General features: G+C 36.1%; 1 protein-coding gene across 1 annotated transcript; it reads right to left on the bottom strand.

The window, feature by feature from the left end:
• Nucleotides 1-237: 237 nt before the first annotated feature.
• On the bottom strand, nucleotides 238-18,202 carry LOC135683337 (A-kinase anchor protein 1, mitochondrial). Its single transcript, XM_065198569.2, has 5 exons — nucleotides 17,291-18,202; nucleotides 12,713-13,867; nucleotides 11,589-11,656; nucleotides 5,231-5,364; nucleotides 238-2,279 (listed from the first exon to the last, which is right to left on the bottom strand). The coding sequence occupies exons 2-5, from the start codon at nucleotides 13,825-13,827 to the stop codon at nucleotides 2,220-2,222; spliced, it is 1,377 nt and encodes a 458-aa protein (XP_065054641.2). The 5' UTR covers nucleotides 13,828-13,867; nucleotides 17,291-18,202; the 3' UTR covers nucleotides 238-2,219.
• Nucleotides 18,203-21,234: the final 3,032 nt, after the last annotated feature.

Genomic DNA, 21,234 nt, shown 5'->3' with positions numbered 1-21,234 from the left:
AGCTATTTGTTCGTTTACTGGCTTAGACCGAGCTACTTGTTCATTGATTGGCTAAGACCGAGCTATTTGTTCGTTGATTGGCTTAGACCGAGCTACTTGTGCATTTATTGGTTTCGACCAAGCTATTTGTTCATTGATTGGTTTAGGCCAAGCTTTTTATTCATTGGTTGGTTTAGGCCAAGCTATTTGTACGTTGATTGGCTTAGACCGAGCTACTTGTGCATTTTTTGGTTTAGGTCAAGCTTTTTCGGCTAAGACAGAGGCACTCACCAACCCTAAAAGCATGCTATTTGCACCGACAATCTAGTATAGCAGGCAAAACACGTGAAAAATAATTTTCAATTTCAATCCACTTCGTAATGAGTATAATATATTCCATAATAAATATCATAATATAACACCAAGACAAAGATTTATTCTTTCCTTAAATACTAAACGTAGAATATGAAAAGATGAAATTAATTCTTCGATAAATATTTACTGTCCTGAATAGAATTCTCAACATCAAAACTTATGGTTACTAAATGCTATGAATAACTAGATAAAATGTTAATACACTAAAAGATTGTTTGTGGAGAAACGATTAAAAAATTGCCAAGGTTATTATTGCAAAATTGAAGACACAAATCATTATGATTGTTGTTGAGAAAATAGTCTTTGCTTTGGATGAAGGTAGCCGGTGGTTAGAAAGTTCTAGTGAGGGAAACCGCGGATTAGGAGTGTTGGAGGGTCTGCAGGATGGAAGGGGATATCTTCAGCGACTAGTAAAGTTGAAAAATAAGTTATCAAGGCAGGATGCATCGATGTCGGCGTTGGCTTTGATTTCACCAGCAGCGTTACATTTGTAAAATGGGCATTTTTACAAGAGTGTTGCACCCAAATTTCCGTGTAATGCGTACGTAAACATCACGGGGGGGGAATCAGGGGGTCTGAAACATCACGTGGGGGAAAATCAGGGGGTCTGGGCCCTGGGTGGAGGTAAGCTAGCTCATTTTCTAAGACCTCTCGCTTAAACAGGATAGGTATTTTCTAAGTTTGCAAAGATAGCAATTTTCATTTTGGCTGCAATGTAGTAAGGGCTTTCAGTGCTTGCTGCATGCAAACGCTGCGAAAAAAATACCCTGGCAAACAGAGCCAGCTAACTTAATAGGGGCAGCTCTATCTATATAAACACCCCCCTTAACCCTTTAATAGATTTAATCGATTATTGAATTATTATGAAATGAGCAGAGCTGTCTCTTTATATATTTCTAGAAAATTAAACATATAACAAAATTAAGAAAAGTTTAATTAACCAGCAAAAGTGTGCTGTTTATTCGTCTTAGACAAGTTCAAATCTCATTAAACGCTTTAAGTTCAGACACCTGACTATGTCACAACGTGTTACACAAGCTAGATATTTGTTAGTACCTGACCAAATAAACTTGAGCACCCCATATTCAGTGCAAACTGGCAAAATAACTTGAAAATCTTGAAATATCGTCTCAAACTGTTGATAGAGTTGTTTGGCAAATGGCAAATTCACTGTTCACATTACTGAACCCATTCTCCGAACAATGTTTCTTGACTATCAGGGAGGACCAATGAACAGGAAGAAACGTGTACGATAGAGTCAATTTGTCCCGCAATTCAAGCTAGAGTAACGAATCTACAAAGTTGTTACTCAAGATAGCACAGAAAGCGGAAACATAACATACTAGAGAACTTTTCATCCGACACTCCAATGAATAGAAACGTTGCTGATTGGTCAAAGCAAGGAACAAATCAGATTCGGACCGCATCTGGATATAAATTTTCTGTTTAACTTTCGTTGTTATCCGACGTTTATACCCTGAAGAGAGTCGAATGGAAAGTACTTTTTTTTCGTTTGTTTTTCGGTTTTCCATGCTATCTTCAAAAGTTGTTTTTGACAAGCAAAGCAACTACAGCGATGAAGACTTTCACTTAGAAGATTTAACAGATAAAATGAGATGAACAGGTTAAACGTAAATCAATTGTATTATTTATAATAATAAACTATAATAAATTATAATAATTATAATAATAAATCGAATATTTATACAGGATTATCAACAAACAGAAAAAGTACTGTTATCATTAGAATCCTGTTTTGAAACCTCTAAAGAAAACATAGGTTTTCCTGGAAGCAATTATCACCTAGTTGGATTATCTGACAAACCTCTGTGATGCCTTGTTATACATGTCAAACAAATGCGCAGCTACATATCGATCCACTGCGCAGCTCCACAGGCCACCAGCCGTCTATTTATAGACAATAGCTGAAAGAGACAAAAAGGCACTGCAGATTAACTTCAGAATAAAAGTATAAATTATCCGAATCTGCTCCGCGAAGAGTCGAGAAAGTTTCTTTACTGATTTAAAGAATGTCCGCGTGACTATTTAAAAAGCAGTACCGTCGGAACGAAATTCATATTGGAGGGGGAGGGGCTGCCCATTTTATTGCCTCTAATTCCGTACACTGTTATAAAGGAAATAAATCCAGATTGACAATTACTAGGGGGTTCCACCCCCGTCACCCCCCTCTTCCGACGGCCCTGCGAAGTGTACTCATGTTTGGTAGTGTACCGATCCCATTATTATGTCACAGGTGTTGCCACACGAAATGCATTATGGTAGTTGTAGTTAAGCGTGCCGTTGCGATCCACCTTGTTCACTGTTTCTCACTGCTTGCCCAAGTAATTAAAGTATTTAAATCGAAATCATGATTGGAAATATTTAAACTCACGCAGATTTGATGGAAAAGGAAATCCCTAGTTTTTTCGAAACTTGCCCGCTGACTCGGCCTATTGACAGTGCTTTCAATGGAGCGACAATAGAAGACATTGGAAGCGGCGTTAGTCCTGTCGATATAGAGAGTGGGCCTAAAAACGCAACTGTGGAAAAGAAGGGTTTACCTGTTGTGTGCCAGAATGCTTCAGCAACAGTCGTGTAAATCGGGATTTATCCTTTTACATTATTCCAAATGATAAAAGTAAGGAAAACTTGCTAAGAAAACGCTGGTAGCATATGATCCCAAGGATGCATTTCAACCCAACAGCAGCACATAGGGTCTGCTCTCTGCATCTCACTGGTGGATGTAAGATGTACATGATAAATGTACCAACCGCTGTCTCGAAAAAACGAAAAAAGAAGCCCTTAAAGTAAAGGGCAACTCTACGCTCAAGAAACAGCAGTCCTTTAAAATTTTCCCTGAAGTTAGAAAATTTTGACAATGAAAGAAATGGATGGATCTCCATTTGAATTAGAGACACAAACAAAGGAAAATGAGGAACTTTCATGCAAGTTTCAGGATCTTCTGGTATTTTACACATTTTCATATTGACTAGATCCAACAAACAGTATAAAAAGGCAGCGACATGCTTACAGCATCCTCTTTGACCAGCCTTGCAATTGAATTTTGCATGGGTTATTTCACAAGTTGCTTGATATAGGTAGGCGAAAACAGCGTCTACATTTTTCATGGATGCATGAACTCCTGCCTTCACGAAAGAAAGAGTTTTGGCAGCTTTAACATTGGGTTTTTCAAAAACACCTCGGACGTAGCCTATTTTCCATAACCTATAAATATCTTTACAAACGAAATTTTTTATCTAGTGAATGATACTGAAGTATGCAATTACGCAGACGATACAGCGTTATATGTTGGAAATAAGAACATTAGGACAGTGCTCTCAAAATTAGAAAAAGACACACTCTCAGAATGGTTCTCTGACAATGTCATGAAACTAAATGAAGAAAAGAGTCATCTTTTAATATTCGGAGCAAAATTGACGGAATGACACTAAATATTGGTGCCTCGCAAATATCAGAATCTGAATCTGAAAAATTACTTGGTGTAACATTAGATTCAAAGTTAGATTCTGATGTTCATGTTGATCACCTTTGTGTGAAGGCAAGTCAAAAACTTTATGCCTTAGCAAGGGTATCCAATTTCACGGAAAAAATAAAACTGATAACGAGGTGTTTTATTGTGTCTCGTTTCAGTTATTGTCCGTTCATTTGGATGTTACACAGAGCCACAAATGGTCGAATTAATAAAATTCATGAAAGAGCTTTGCGAATTGTATACAGAGACACTGAATCCTCCTTTGATGAGCTTCTAGCAAAAGATTACCCATTATCAGTTCACCAAAAAAACTTGCAGTTGCTTATGATTGAGATATATAAAGCCAAAAACAGTTTAAATCTATCTTTCATGTAAGATATCTATGTCGAAAGAAAGAACATATCATACGATCTTAGAAACAATGATGGTCTTCTGGTACCAAGAGCAAATACAACTGCTCATGGTATAGAAAACATACGATATGTTGGAAGCAGATTTTGGCAGACATTACCAAGTGAAACCAAAGAGTCTCGCACCATAAAAATCTTCAAGGGTGGCATCAAAAGCTGGACTACAGACAAATGCAACTGCAAGTTTTGTAAAACACTTATAGCAAACCTTGGCTATATCTAGTTAGCATTTTATTATTTGTATTAATATTTTAATTTATGACAATAGGCTCTTTTTGTAGGCGCTTCCACACTTTGGCATACTATTTGAGCTGTCGAAGTTTGAAAGGTCTTCCTACGACTTCGTCCAACCATCTTTATCATCTGACATCTTATCGACATCTAGGCCCATTTCTTCAATCAAATCTCCGTGAGTTTCAATATTTTCGTTCATGAGGAACACAGTGAACAAGGTAGATAGCAACGGCGCGCGTAACTACAACTACCAGAATGCATTGCGTGTGGCAACACCTGTCACATAATGATGAGATCGTTCTAATAGAATTAAATTCTTAACATATTGCCTTAAAACCTAATGCAACAAGCTTTTTATCTAGAACTGTTTGCTTTCTATGATACTATTGCCTCCTTGGCTGTGTCGCTACCATCAGTGCGTGTGGGTTTCCCTTGAATTGTGATATCTCTACAAAACATTCGTGTAATATGTCGATATCTTTAAACCTTCTATAAGTCTGCCTGACAATCTCAAAGCTGGGGGTATATTCAAAAATCCCTTTAACTTTTTGGCATTGCTTCAAATGACGCTTTCTCACCTATAATCTTCCAAAATACTGTGATATTCTAACCTTATCAAAATACTGTGATATTCTATAAGAAACTAAGGAAAATACCTTTTTGTTCACAGGAAAAGTCTTACATAGGTCAAAATTATCAGTGCAAGAACAATGCGAAACCCATAGAGCTTTTAACAAACCTTGTTATCTTCTTGGATGAACAGCTCGACATACTGCACGCCATTTGTAGATGCGCGCGCAACTGCCTTCAACTTGCGATTTTCCGTGAGCGTTTGAAAGAGATTCGTTACGGTCATTGAAAAGAATAAATCACCTACGAAAAAATAAAATTGATTTTAAAAGCAAGAACCTTTGTTGCTCTATAAGCACCAAAAACAGTGAAAGAGCTAGGAAACATTCAAGTTAATTACTTCAATTGCAGCAGATTTTTATAATGTTGTATTATATAAACAAATGTTGTTGGTTTGGATAAGCACACGAGGATCAAAGAAAATTTCACCATTTGGAGGAAAGCATCATACAACTATTGCAGATCTATACTTTCTTTTAGCAAAGTTTCTTCAAGCAGTATTTTCTAATCCCCTACAAATCTTTAAAAAGTAGGATTTCTATAATGTACCCCACTTGGAGTCCAGAATAACCCAAAGTCCTTGAATCGTCTCTTCTTTTCCCCAGACAATAAGCCCCGTTCATGTCCTTAATTTCCTTAAAAATACCCCCCCCCCCCCTAACATCACATATCAAATGCTTGAAATACCCAAATATAATTCTTATTCCCATCAGTATGAAATATTCTTTCCCTTCTTGCCGAAAAATATCTTCATACCCTTTCCTACTGACGAAAATACAGCATATTTTTCTTGACCAAAGAAAAATCAGGTATTCCGTTTCTTTTTCCAGAAAAACTCTTAATCCTTACTCTATCCCTTTTTTGAATTCTATCCAAAAAATCTTCCAAGCCCCTTTTGATCAGTAGGAAGTCAAGGTTGTCGTACTTTGGCAGTTTTCATAGGCAGGTGATAAAGTTTGATCTGATAGGCAGGTGTTAAAGTTTGATCTGATTACACTGGTCTTACATCATAGACTTTCTTGTTATAAGAACCAGTAAATTTCAGTTCAGGCTGACTGTTCTTAATTTTTTCGAAAATATGAGGCTGGATTGTTCTTAATTTGTTCTTAAATTAATAGGGTGTAAACAGTGCAAGGAGATGTCCAGGCCTTATTTGCCAACAAATTGAGACAACTTTTATTCTCTGATAAGTTTGAAAATTCACCCAAAAAGCACCTTTAGATGACAAAAACTTCTCGTTTTGAGATGAAAGCTTGTTTAAAATTACATTTTACAATAGCTCAGTCCCAGCTTGTTTCTAATTTGCTCTTAAAATTAGACTAACTTTTAAGTTATTTTTTTTTACAAAATTGTTCTTATAAAAAAGTCCGGGTATTCAAGGTATTCAGTGAATACCCTGAGATTTCTCAGAAGAAAAAATTATAAGACGTAAAACTATAATTACTAAAAAATGCTTTGGGGCTATTGATTCTGGTTGAATTCGTTGCCTTCGATATGCTACATTTAGTACAAGTACAAAATATCACGAAATTCATGGAAACAACAACGCTGCAAAGCATTGAGAAGCTGGGAGATCTTTGACTCTAATTTTCAAGATTGAGCTACTTCATGTTGAATGGAGATCGGTCATGAATACGCAGTGAATACCCTAGACGGTGCTTCAACCAATCAAAATGCTCCTTTCCATGAATAATATTTACTATTAATCAGCTAAAACAATGGTCCTGTACGTCGAGAAATATCCGGAATTGTCTAGTTTACATACTACTCGACCTGATAGTCATAAATAAGCATGATTTATAGTCATAAATTAGTATGTTTAATTATTTCAAGTAAAGGGTTAGGGTTGGGTTTAGGGTTAGGGTTAGGGTTAGGGTTAGGTTTAGGTTTAAGTTTAGGGCTAGATTTAGGGTAAACTAGTTACGTCATCAGGTCGAGCAGTATGGAAACTAGACAGCTCCGAAATATGCAGCGTACAGCCTCAAAGTTGGTTCAAAATAGTCTCGCTTTGAGATCGATATAAACAGCTTATGGCCGTCGGAGCGGTTGGAGTGATGGATCTTCATCGAAAACAGTAAATATGACTTCATTCAGAAACTATTTTTATGTCCGTATTACTGTTTAATAATCATTCTCTCATTTGACCCCTAATTTACCAACAGCAAAGTGGAAAGGTAAGGTAGGCTTCTACATAATACTACACTCAGATCTGTGCCCTTGAAATGGCAATTTTGTTATTTTGAAATGTCAGTCAGGGATGCTTCTGTTTGTATTACGTGTTAGAATAAAGTAAACAGGCCTGTCAGAACCGGGGGAAGGGGCTGGAGCCCCCCAACAATTGTCAAACTGCAGTATGTTTCCTTTATAACAGTGTAATGAATGAGAAAGAAAACAATGGGCAGCCCCCCCCCCCCCCCCCAAGATGAATTTCGTTCCGACGGCACTGGTAAATGCAGATAGGCTTGGATAATATCCTATTCGTTGCCTGGTGCATTCAGTTATATTGTTGGCCTATTTTGTTTGCATTATTGTGCAGTCTGATCTCATCACCTTCGATTCTTTCAAACATTAACTTGTATTGAAAATATGACGATTAGGCCATGAAGAAAAAGTCTAGATTGCCCTATGTGAAAAATTTCGAAACTTTCGAAGGCGTTTACAGTTACTTCCTCTTTACATCAGTGCATATTTTAGAGAATTCTACAAAAAAATATTGTGACATATTTCGACCAGTATATTTTTACTGACTTTCAATGATGTGTTATGATTTGAATTACTTTTGATGAAATGGTTAGTGGTAATTCGATGCAATAAATGAGTTGGGAGAGTGTATTTGCGTTGGGTTCTTTATCAAAGTATCGTTTTCATCATAGTACTGCCCTGACAGTGCAGTACTTGCCAACCGAACCAAAAAGAAAATTGGATGAAATGTCAATAGCTAGTCTTTTAAATCTTCCTATTTTCCTCCTGTTTTCATCAAGCCCCACCGAGCCACACCCTGCCCCACCCTTTACTTTAATAGAGAATACCCAGTTTAAAAAGTCACGCTACGCCACTGCAGTGTTGTCAAAGTTTCCCATACGATGTTCTGTTTCTATTGACAGCTACAGCAACGTTCAAGATTATTTGTGTATCAGACTAAAAATAAGTTATGTCCATGCACATAATAAGACTCAGTTTGCCCGCGTCATAATTGATCGGTTGTGAAACCCGGATGAGAAGTATCAGTGGAAATAAACGTCAGAGCGCCATGAAACACTTCAGCGTTAATCGGCAGTTCCTTACGAAGCAAAAAAGCTCGCGGATTTAAAACAGCACTTCATAAATAAGTAAAACTCTTAACGTCAATGACTCAAAATAGTCGGAATTGCATATGTTAATGTAATATTAATAACTTTAATGTAATTTTAATGCAATACAACAAGACAAAATTTGATAAAATAAAATATAATAAAATATAATATGATATAATATAATATAATATAATATAATATAATATAATATAATATAATATAATATAATATAATATAATATAATATAATATAATATAATATAATATAATATAATATAATATAATATAATATAATATAATAATAATATAATAATATAATAATAATACTATAATACTATAATACTATAATAATATAATAATATAATAATATTATAATATAATGATATAATGATATAAAAATATAAAAACATAATATAATAATACGTTTATTTGATTATTGAGCGCAAAGTGTGAGTTTCGTGTGAGTTGAGGTACATTTAACTGGTCTTGGCAAAGAATGATATCTAACTATATTCAAAGAAGGAACAATGCAATAAGTATTTAATTTCGGAAATTTAGTCTAGTATTTAGTTTCGGAAATTTAGATAGTCTTGGCTAAAGAATGATATCTAACTATATCCAAAGAAGGATCAATGCAATAAGTATTTAATTTCGGAAATTTAGTCTAGTATTTAGTTTCGGAAATTTAGATAGACTTGGCTAAAGAATGATATCTAACTATATCCAAAGAAGGAACAATGCAATAAGTATTTAATTTCGGAAATTTAGTCTAGTATTTAGTTTCGGAAATTTAGATAGACTTGGCTAAAGAATGATATCTAACTATATCCAAAGAAGGAACAATGCAATAAGTATTTAATTTCGGAAATTTAGTCTAGTATTTAGTTTCGGAAATTTAGATAGACTTGGCTAAAGAATGATATCTAACTATATCCAAAGAAGGAACAATGCAATAAGTATTTAATTTCGGAAATTTAGTCTAGTATTTAGTTTCGGAAATTTAGATAGTCTTGGCTAAAGAATGATATCTAACTATATCCAAAGAAGGATCAATGCAATAAGTATTTAATTTCGGAAATTTAGTCTAGTATTTAGTTTCGGAAATTTAGATAGACTTGGCTAAAGAATGATATCTAACTATATCCAAAGAAGGAACAATGCAATAAGTATTTAATTTCGGAAATTTAGTCTAGTATTTAGTTTCGGAAATTTAGATAGACTTGGCTAAAGAATGATATCTAACTATATCCAAAGAAGGAACAATGCAATAAGTATTTAATTTCGGAAATTTAGTCTAGTATTTAGTTTCGGAAATTTAGATAGACTTGGCTAAAGAATGATATCTAACTATATCCAAAGAAGGAACAATGCAATAAGTATTTAATTTCGGAAATTTAGTCTAGTATTTAGTTTCGGAAATTAAGATAGTCTTGGCTTAAGAATGATATCTAACTATATCCAAAGAAGGATCAATGCAATAAGTATTTAATTTCGGAAATTTAGTCTAGTATTTAGTTTCGGAAATTTAGATAGACTTGGCTAAAGAATGATATCTAACTATATCCAAAGAAGGAACAATGCAATAAGTATTTAATTTCGGAAATTTAGTCTAGTATTTAGTTTCGGAAATTTAGATAGACTTGGCTAAAGAATGATATCTAACTATATCCAAAGAAGGAACAATGCAATAAGTATTTAATTTCGGAAATTTAGTCTAGTATTTAGTTTCGGAAATTAAGATAGTCTTGGCTTAAGAATGATATCTAACTATATCTAAAGAAGGATCAATGCAATAAGTATTTAATTTCGGAAATTTTCTATCTGAGGCTTGGCTATTCGTAGATAGTTCATAATTTTTATCAAGTCTAGCGTCGGTATTCCTACAAAGTGTGTCCTTAAAAAACAGCGCTATTCTGCTGAAAGCATGAACGCAACGTGCAACTTTCTTGAATGTTTTTAATTGTGGGACACATCGTAACAGTAGTTTGTCAGATAACTTCTTGGGCAAACTGATTCATCACCAAAAATAAATCAAAACTAAGAGCATGTGTCGGTTTTATTCAAACGGGAAGACAGACATCACAGTAACACTTAAGCTATTGCAAAGCAGTTCATGAGCAATGTGAGATTTATTTTTAGGGCGATTGAAGTTGAAGGCAACAGTAAAATCACGCTTGATTCACATGGTTGCTATTAATGAAAATCCGATACCTACGCATCCATTAAAACATTGAAAAATTAATATTTTTATTATTCTAAGCATGCATGGATTATTCCATTTCTGATTTTACTCCGTAAAGTAAGAATGATATCAAGATAACATTTTATCTTGAAGATATCTTCCAAACTCCTGCTAATATAATCATAACAAAGGCTAAATATAACTATGATTTTTGCTGATGTAGCAACAACCGCGGGATTGTTTTGAACGACCCACATGTTTTGCCAATTTACGTTAGTTAGTAGAATAGAAACAATAGCCCTTTCTGGTTTCTTTTCTGTTTGTTTCATAGATCGTCACACGTGATTAATCTCGAGCTTCAATAAAGTTGGCTTCAATAGCGAATAGCAATCTTCAATAGCAAATAGCAATCTTGATTCTTATAGGGGCCATTTTTAACCTGTACCACTCGGATTTACCTATAGACCAATCAAAATCCTCCAATTAGCAACTTGTTCACTATGCACGAGCCGATTTGTTGTCTCAAGCGCAAATCGAATACTATTGGATTTCATTGGCAAATGTCTATAAACATCAAGGAAGCTCACTACGGAGTCTTGCTTGTTAGGTTGAAAGGCTTCATGATGGGCTATTGTAGGCGTTTACCGTGGTTTCTATCAATATTGAGGGGGCTGTCGTACTATTCCCTAGTAGCAGAAGGTGCCTTTTCTTAACCAATATATTTTGTCATGAGATCAACCTCTCCCCTGCATCAGCTAACCTTCACAAAGACTTCCAGATCCACGCATTGCAGACTACCAAAGAATGCCATGCGTACAATTTGCACGCATGGCAGAACTATTGCCATAAACTGAACGTGGACTCTATCTTGAATGTCACTTTAAAACCAACAGAGTTTTCGTGAAAAATAACGTTATATCCAACGATCCTAGGGGCAAATTTGGCGATCTTTAGACTTTTTGCTTCAAAAATTTAGAAATTTTAGCAACTTACCATTTAGCGGTATTATGTTAGCCAAACAACATTCAACAGCCAGGAACGGCATCTCCAAGAAATCTGCCCTGTCAAACAAAATAAATGTTTCAGAGATCCAGTTCGAAGAAGAAGGCATTCAGAGAATTAGTCGTTATGCTGGAAACTGAGAAGGTTAGGGCATTTTGGCAGACAAGGTTAACTAGCTTACGTTTGACTTTGAATTTTAAAGAGCTACGAACAAAAGTCTAATGCATTTTTCAAGGTGACGATCGATGTTTCGAGCAGAGCAGACAAAAAGTATTGGCATTAAAATGTTGCCCAGACAGTATGAACTCTTTAGCAAAGAGCTGACTCTTTAGCTATGAACTCTAAAGTGCAGCCATGAGCATGATGCAAGTTTCATCATTAGAAATTTAATAACGACTTTTGTAATCGATTAGTAAATGCTTAATTGTGAGCATAAATATTTTACAGCTACAATCTTAATGGAGAGGATGCTGACTGCAATAAATACTTATTGTTATTTTGCAACACACACAGTACAAATAAAGCCATTCTCTGTTAGGGGCAATTTTTTATCATCATATTTGCCAAAAATGGATCACAGAATCGGAATTTTCATGTTGAAATTAGTCTGTGCCGAAAATTTCATATTGTTTGGGCCGTCACGCAGCGAATTACCCCATTTTCAAAATTTAGCTTTTCCTATACATCCCATTGGAATTTGTTGCTGTAGTGAAAATTTTTCGCTACAGCAGCAAATTCCGGTCAAATCTAAAGAAATATCTAAATATTCAAAACAAAGTGACTCATGACCGAAAGGTCCAAACAACATGAAGTTCTCAATATAAACTAATTTCAAAATGAAGATTTCAAATCTGATGTCCATTTTTGAGAAAGGTCTGTAGATAGCGAGATGCAGAATCAATGATATCAACCCGGAACGGCGAATTCAAATGAATATGGTAGCCTTTTGACTGATGATGATTAGCAAATGATCTTGAAGTGGAAAGCCAAAGCAAGGAGGGAAAACAAGGCAAAAGGAAGAAAAGAGATATTTCTCAGATAATCCTAAGCTGCTCCAAATTATCTAGGTGTATCTAAAGATAAGACTGAGTAGGTGAGGTCTAGCTTCAAGGTACCTGATCTTGCGCAGTGACGAAATTGGAAACATGACATAGGTTCCATAGTCTACAAGAATCGCTTCAACCTTCTTGGACTGTGCAAAACTGCTGACAACCTGAATCCTAACCCATTTATCACCAGACTTTGCAACACAGTAGGTTCCAGGAAGAGGGACTCTGTCCATTTTAGGAATATGACCCAAGCTGTAGCATTTTGCCATTTCTTTCTCAAATGCATTCATATGTCCCACCGCTGCTAACCTGGGCATAGCAAGATAGAGGTGACCAGCATTTAGAATGTTTGCAATCACCACATCCACCTCTTTGTCTGTTGGGATCTGAACCTGCCTCACCTCTACGGCCTGATCGCTTCTCGTCAATGGCAGTACCCTGCTTTCAGCTGCCTTGACATCGCTGGAGAATTTCGAATCGATGATCTTGATCGCTTTTAGAATCTGGTTTTCTGTGCCAGTGATTTTAAGAACCTGATCAGACGCATTCATTTTTCCAGAGCACAGTGTCAGGTAAGTTCCAGAATCTTGCATGATTGATTGTATGGTGCGCCCACCCTTTCCGATGAGCCGGCCACACAGCTCTTGAGGAAACTCAAACACCCATGTATCTCTTGGAATTCTTGAGAACTGACAACGGCGAGAACTTTTCGAGCGATCAAGTAGCTTCAGGCAACTCATCCTGGACATCCAACTCTCATGGTCACATGCATCAACCTCACCCAATGGTGGTATATCGTGATATGGTGGTATGACTTCACTGCTTGGACTCTCCACAGGTACAGCGCCTGGGTAATACGTTGCTGCTATGCAAAATGCTTGATAATTGTCGAAACAACTCTGTGGCCTGCTGTGAAGTGAATCTAGTGGCAGTTTTGATGGGTCACCCATGCTCTGGAAGGCAGTTAGCATCGAACCGGCATGTACAAACTCCGTTGAAATGACAATTGTACTTCTATCTATAGCTCCTTGTTCTTCTAGTTCCAGCTCTGTTGATTCCATAACACCACTGTCCCAAAGGGGGCATGACATTGGGTCGCCGCCACCATCTTTCTCGTGGGGCATGTCGGACATGGTCAGTACCGTCTCCAGCAAGCTGGTTCTTTCGCTCAACAGCACCATCTGACAAACTTTTTCAAGAAGGATATGATTTGATACAAACCTGGAGAAAAATTATCTTCGTTAGTGAGCCTAAGACAAAGAGATTATAAAAGATAACGAATGCTAGCAGCAGCATTAGGGAGCGCATCCTGGAGTTGCCATAGTTTGAAATATTTATTGAAACTGTACCTTTTGAGTGCAAATCTTAATTAAATTGGTCATACATTTGGTACCTCCGGATGTCCCTCGGTATAAGGGGGCCTTCAAAGGGTGCAATCTGCTTACCCTGTTCAAAAATTTCAATGATTTTTAACTTAATCTGCAAGCCTAAAAAATTTTTTAAGCCTTAAAAAGTGTTGTTTGAAACTCTAACAATTAACCTACCATAAATGATCTCACAGACATCCTTAAAGTTACTGCTTAAGCCATTTTGAGTCTAAGCAAGGCCGGCGGAGAAACGTATTTGAAAGTGGAGGGATTGGCGAGAGATCGTCACCATGGTTGGCGGAAAGAAAAATTCTAAAATCAAGGTGTCTTAGGGATGGCCAGAAACTGTATCTAAAATGGATTTTGACTAAAGGAAAACCTGAGGCAATATATTTAAGCTTTGTTTTATCAACATGTCCCATAGTCTCGTCTATTGTAATGTTGACTTGTGAGGGAGGGGCTACTGCCCCTAGTGGCCCCCCCCCCTAAATCTGCCACTGCAAACAAACCATTGTGTTGGTCCCAAGTTATTCTGGATCAGGTTTCTTGATCTATTTCCTAAGCCAAGCTGTTATTCTTTGTACAACTTGGACAAAGACCAATTTCTTATATCAAATTCCAATATTCAATATTTACCATTTTTGGTCTTTCCCAAGATGACCTACTTCTGCTTGCTGAAACTGACCAGGTCCACCAAAAGATGACACTATATTACCAACTTTCCCTTTGTACAGTCTGTACAGATAACTCAATGGTCAGGTCAGTATAAGTGAAATTCCCCTTTTATATTTCAATTTACCCTTAATGTCTCTATTTAATCATGCAAAGAAAAACCAATGGCCCAATGTTTTACTAGAAAATGGTCTGGTGTAAGTGTCTGAGCAGGACAGTAAAAGAAAAGATACTAAGAAGGATGACCTCTCACTGTCATTCCTCTAACAAGGCATGATGCTTTATAGTTGGAAGCAGTGTCAGTAATTAAGGCTTTCATTTAGGGGGAGGGGGCGTCATTTTCAACCATGATTATAACATCTTGGATGCACACTGAACATTAACAATTATCCGATGAAAGCCAGTTGATTTCCTACAAGAACACTTATTGGGGAAGCATGAGTCCCCATATACTCCTCTAATTTCTGTCAATGATTGGAATTTTGTACATTAAACTTAAATCTCAAACTTAACTTTTCAAGCACAAAAATTGTTCCATTCAATGCAATGCCATTATGTTTTCACAAATACATGACAAATAACATGTGTCATCCTTTTAGAGGTCAATGTGGTAGGTCTGAAAATCTGCTTATTGTCATGGAGTGGAGTATTTTTCCTTTCTTGCAGCCTTAGTTTATTATCTATTCTAAATATGTTTTCTCTGTTGAATTTTTCAAAATGTTTTGTTCAAAATATGTTTTCTCTGCCCATTTGGCCTCTATCAACCAAATTTGGAGCTGTAAAAACACTTGCAGGGTGGACAAAATTGGCAGACATGTTGCATTTTTTCTCACAGAAATCCATTTTGATGCAGTTTGTACCAATCAAAATATTGATAATTCTATTGAGTTTAGTGTAAATTGTGCAATCTAGAACATGCCAATTGCATTATCATCATAGTGAGGTTCAAACATATTTATATCCAAGAACTTCATCTACAGTTTTCATTTAGACTGTTAATAGAAGAAGATTGATTGCTTGAGAAGATTAAGTCATTCATTTGATTCATTCATTCAAACAGTCATTAAGGTATAATGATAAAACAGACAGAGCTTGGCCAGGGAGGTAGTGCCCCTGATGAAGAATGTGAATGAGGGCTTAAAGGGTTTTGAGTAACATTTCAAAAAGAAGAGTCCCCACTAAATTTGTTGGACACCCCTTAGTGCCTGGAGGAAGTAGCGGACCTAAGATAAGGGTCAAAATTATCATATAAACTTATCTGGACTTTAAATAGATAAAAAAGGAATTATGAAATGTAAAAGAGCTACAGTCATGGGTAGATTTAATGAATGGTAGGGGTACAGGAACACCAAATAGTTGAGCAAATTGTTTACCAAATTCAATTACCCTGTGAATTTCATTCAAAGTTCCTGAATTCCTTCATTGTTTGTCTTAAATTTTGCTTTATTCAAAACTTTACATTTCTCTTCACACAACTTGCTATTTATTTTGCAAGAGAGTGGGTAATTCATTCATTATTTACATGATTTTCCCGTGCTCTAAACAATTTTGAAAAACTTGACCTGACAGTTATACTGAAAGGTTTCTTAAGGGATGTTAGTATCATATTTTCAGTATCAACAGCTGTTTGAATAAACAGAAGCATCCATATAAGTCAAGATGACTTTTCAATGGCACAGAACTTATATATTAGATATCTGATTTTTAAAACAACTTTCAATATCAACTTTTTTCTTCCGTTAAAAAATGGTTAAATTGCAAAAGCCATCATAAATTTATTTTGATGAGATCTAAAATAAAAATTTCACACGATTTGTAACAATATGCTACATCTACTTATCTAATAATTGTTACTCCCTATAGACCGATAAGAAGGTGCGAAAAAATAGAAACTAATCGATTCCAGTTCTATAAGGAGAAGATCACTTCATCGGAGCCTCTATTTACAATATTTACGCAAAAAACGACAAGGCTTAATAACGATCTGTTTTTTTTCCGTGTCTTCCTAAATTGCGTTATTGCATATGCTTTCAGGTCGAAAGTGGCAAAAATGTACGCCTTTTCTATTTACGTTCAAAAAATTATCTTTCTTCTTTTCTCTAGAAAAAGAGAACGATTTTCTCTAGAAAATGGAAAAACCTCGGAAGAAATTTTTGAAAATATTGACAAATAACTTCGTTGTTTTTTATGGTCCAAAATTTTATTTGAAAATGTTCTGATGCAATTTTTTTGCCAACGCTGAAAAATTTTCTAAACATTCTAAATATCTGCTTCTTACATCTACTGGTCAGGGAAGAAGAAAAAAATCAAATACAGATTTGGGCAGTTACAAAGTACGGAAAGCCCTAATAGAGAGACTTGATGAAACCTTGCAAAAATATTTCTTGACTCTGATAAGTTAAGTCTTTCATTGACCTTATTTTGATAAAAAGTAAATTTTTGCAAGTTAATGGGTCTCGGCGTTGAAGGGCGATTTTTTTAAAATGAATTGAAAATGAGAAATTGTTCAAATCAAAATTCAAAATCAAAATCGAATTTAGGTTCAAAAGCTCCTTGCTACAAAAATATAGAAGAAAATGAAAAAAGATATAAATAGCATACATACCCAAACTTTTCTTGAAACTTTATGATCGCGTACGGTCTTTATCTTTCTGTTTTTAACGCATCGCCACGGGATAAGACTGTAAAGGCCTAACCACGCAGACACGAATACCTTCTTAATATCGCTGGGAAAAGTTCCTTTCAGGTTTGGAGATATTCTCCTACGCGAATGCTTCCGTACTCGATCATCACATGTTTCTATCGTACTCACGTCAGCAAGACGCCTCCAAGATCTCACTCCACGTGGATCAGATGTGTCGGCAGCCATCTTGAATTGGCGCTTCCCCTTCAAGCCTCTGTGAATGATTTTTTGAAGATAATTCCCACGGTCTAACATGCCGAAATGGCGTGGCCATCATAGCGCCTTCGCGGAGCCGCAGATTCATCAACTTGAGGGAAAAAACCTGTGACAGTGACACTGTTACATTGGATAATGGACATCATAATCTCTATTGGAAAATTTTTGGGTTGCAGAAATATCTGCTATTTGCACCATTTTAGAACTACAATCTTCGAAACATTTTTATTTTTCTATACGAAATACTTTTTACGCATTTTTAGAAGAATTGGCTAGACCGCATTTTGCCAGAAGTGTATAGATATTTTTTTACTTCACCGACACCATGTGGGATGAATAAGTAAATTCATAGCATCTTCAAACAATTCATGCACAGCTGCATTTTTTGTGCACAGCTGCATTTTGGGGTTAGGAGTATCTGGCCACATTGTAATAGTGCTAGATTTGGCCATGTTTATTCCCTTGTCTGTGAAATTATTTATCTAAAAATTTTCGCGTCTAGCATTTTTATAGTTCCCTTTGTTGTCTAACTGCACCTTGAATCATTGGTAACCTCCATAGGCTTTTGAATAATCTTTCAATTAGTTTTTAACGCTAGCACTGAGACTCATGGAAAGGGTCGGACGGCCTTGCCTCCTTCCCCCTAAGAAATTAGTAGCATAAGTTAAATACCATTACATTAATAAACATGGCTATTGGTACACTCATTTATCATTTATTAAAAATTGCCCCCTCAAACAACAATTTGCATAGTGTCCTTTGTTTTCGCGCTTTAACTCTATCGTTGTAGCAGACATTGGGGGGGGGCGAAAGGGGAAAATGCCCCTTTGGAGCCAGCGAGTCGGCAATATTCCTGCAAAGTCGAGCAAGCAAGCAAGCAAGCAAGCAAGCAAGCAAGCAAGCAAGCAAGCAAGCAAGCAAGCAAGCAAGCAAGCAAGCAAGCAAGCAAGCAAGCAAGCAAGCAAGCAAGCAAGCAAGCAAGCAAGCAAGCAAGCAAGCAAGCAAGCAAGCAAGCAAGCAAGCAAGCAACGAAGTGACACGTTTCCATAACAGAATGCTACGCGAAGAATTTCCATTTTCCTCTAATTAGTGTCCAGTGTCCCGCTTTCTACTTCTTGTGGCTACGAAATGATGTTGACTCAACATCATAAGCAATTCAATTTTGCAAATTTTTATTTTGGCCGTGCCAAAAGGGGAGTTGGCACATCTTCGCCAGGACGGGTTGATGCATCGGGTGAACCCTTTGGCTGCAGCCGAACGACACGTTTTTTCTGATACTGGGGGTTTAGGGGGTTAGGCTGCTGCAATTTCAGAATGCCAAGCGAGGAATTCCTATTTCCGCTAATTAGCGTCCCGCTCGCTTTTGATTGCGGCTACTAAATGATGTTGAATCAACTCAACGTCATTAGCAAGACAAATTGTTTGCTGAAAGTTAATGTTGCAACTTTATATCGCTGACGTTTGCACAATACTGTCATCGACAGGCTGATTAAAGCCATTGAATACTTGCATAGCACGTGCTTGAAATATCATATATGATCGATCATATATCATATAAACCTACTATTTTTATGAGGCAGTAAAATTAATGTAATTTTTTGGTGTGAGAATCATTTCCAATACAGATTTGGATCTTTTGTTTTCATTTCTTGGTTCAACGCCTTCTGACACTTTCGACACCCCATATCCTTATATTTTCTCTTTATAAACATCTGTACAAATAAAGCACAACTCTTCTTGCTGCCGTCTTCTTACTGAGCTCATATTACGTACCAGACATCTTCTTTGTACATAGCTATTGGGCCCCTATGTTTTAAAAAATGACCGGTCATTATTGATGACCGGGGTCGGGGCCGAAGAGAAAATGGTTAGGTAAAAAATTCAACCTGCTTTTGGTTGGGTAGAGGACAAATATTACCTAAAAAGGGTTGGATTAAGAAAAACGATCAAATTCAAACAATAAATTGGCATCCAACTTGATAAAATAAATGTTATATACCTGACCCCAATTTTTTATTGCAAAAAACTTTTATTTTCCACTAGACACCGAAAATTGTCCTTCCAGTGGCAAATATTTTATAATATTCTTCAGATGTTAAAAAAGTTTCGTGTTATCTTCATACACTTCCATCAGACCTTTAGCACCCTTAAAATAGTGTATGGTGCACTCAGCGACGGATTTAAGCAACAACGATTGGGGGTGTTAGATACTAATAGGATTTTGGTGCCACACCCTTCAGGCTAGTGGAAAATAATGGAAACGCCCATTTTCAAAATTCGGTTTTCAACTTTATGATAAAGAAGATAAGAAAATTAATAAAATAAAATCTTGGCGTTATTTTGTTATTACTGACTACCAAAAACTGACTTCTACCGAATGGAAGCAAAATTTACCGAAGGACACATAAATATTTGAGGGTGTTTCGCCCCCTACAGCCCCCGCTCAATCCGTCCCTGGGTGTACTGTATGTAGAATGGTTCTACTGTACAATATATTTACATCAATTTGGTACTTGCAACATCTGCATTCAGCAGTTGGCAAAATGCATCTCAACAAACTATATACAAATATACTTGATATAACAGTTGTAATTTGAGTTAAAAAAGAAATTGCACTGTACAACAAAGATCGCTGTGTTTGCTGAAAAGCTTCGAATATGTGAGAGGCTATGCCAGAAATAATAAGAAAAGCCATACAGTCATACAGCCGAAAGTACCCTTCAGAAAAAAATTTTCACTAATTTTTGGAATAAGGCATAGATTGAAAGGAAGGACAAAATGAAGCGGATCTATCCATTTCAGAAATTCAGTACAGTTCTCAAGGTTTCAAAAAAATTGGTATACCACTATGAAATGCCAAGTCAGAGCGAAATTTCAAGATCAAAATTTTCCTCAGACAGATCATAGTCATGTATCAACCTAGAGAGGAGTTACTGTATAAATATTGACCTCAATTACCTCGACCATTTATATCGTCCAGATGATGACCAATTTATGAAACTCTATTTGGTTATTATAGGCCTAGCTTTTTCTGCATAAAAGGTCATTATAATATTTTGCCTTGCGAATGTTTTGCTGAAGCTATATGCTTGAATGTTTTTTCGATACAACTGCGCCAGTGTGTCTCAAAATAATTCAGATACTCAAAGAAGATTTTGATGAATGAAAAATTAATGATGTTTTTCTCGTTTCAAAATCAGTGCAAACAATATCGTTTTTTGGAATTTATGCTCGACGTTTTCGGGCAGCGTTATTAAATTTTGAAAAAAGTGAGTAAGCTTGAGTCCCTATATGGAATATCCACAATTGCCGACGATACAATTGCGCCAATTTGTCTCAAAGTAATTCAGATATTCAAAGAAGATTTTGATGAATGAAAAATTAATGATGTTTTTCTCGTTTCAAAATAAATGCAAACAATTGCCGATGATACAATTGCGCCTTTTTATCTCAAAATAATTCGAAGATGCATAATAAATGTAGAAAAAACATAGATCTGTTAAAACCTCGTTCGCTGAATGATCTGATCGTCTTTTCGTCAGAAAGTCAGAAGAACCAGATCTGATTGTCTTTTCATAACAATTCTTTAAGGATCCATTTGTCACATCACGTATTATCGAGAAAATTTCGTTATCTTTGCATTGACAAAA

Source organism: Rhopilema esculentum, chromosome 7 (genome assembly GCF_057945365.1).
Source record: "Rhopilema esculentum isolate cy_ngs chromosome 7, ASM5794536v1, whole genome shotgun sequence".
NCBI classification, from domain to species: Eukaryota; Metazoa; Cnidaria; class Scyphozoa; order Rhizostomeae; family Rhizostomatidae; genus Rhopilema; species Rhopilema esculentum.
Note: the sequence above shows the minus strand (reverse complement) of the source record. Positions and strands in the feature narration are given on the sequence as shown.

What these genes read in the sequence shown, in the direction of transcription:
- LOC135683337 (XM_065198569.2), bottom strand. Translation starts at nt 13,827, where the DNA reads ATGGTGCTGTTGAGCGAAAGAACCAGCTTGCTGGAGACGGTACTGACC. An exon ending in TCGTCACTGCGCAAGATCAG is followed by an intron (nt 11,657 to 12,712) that starts GTACCTTGAAGC and finishes TTTGTTTGACAG; the next exon opens with GGCAGATTTCTTGGAGATGC. An exon ending in TAACATAATACCGCTAAATG is followed by an intron (nt 5,365 to 11,588) that starts GTAAGTTGCTAA and finishes ATTTTTTCGTAG; the next exon opens with GTGATTTATTCTTTTCAATG.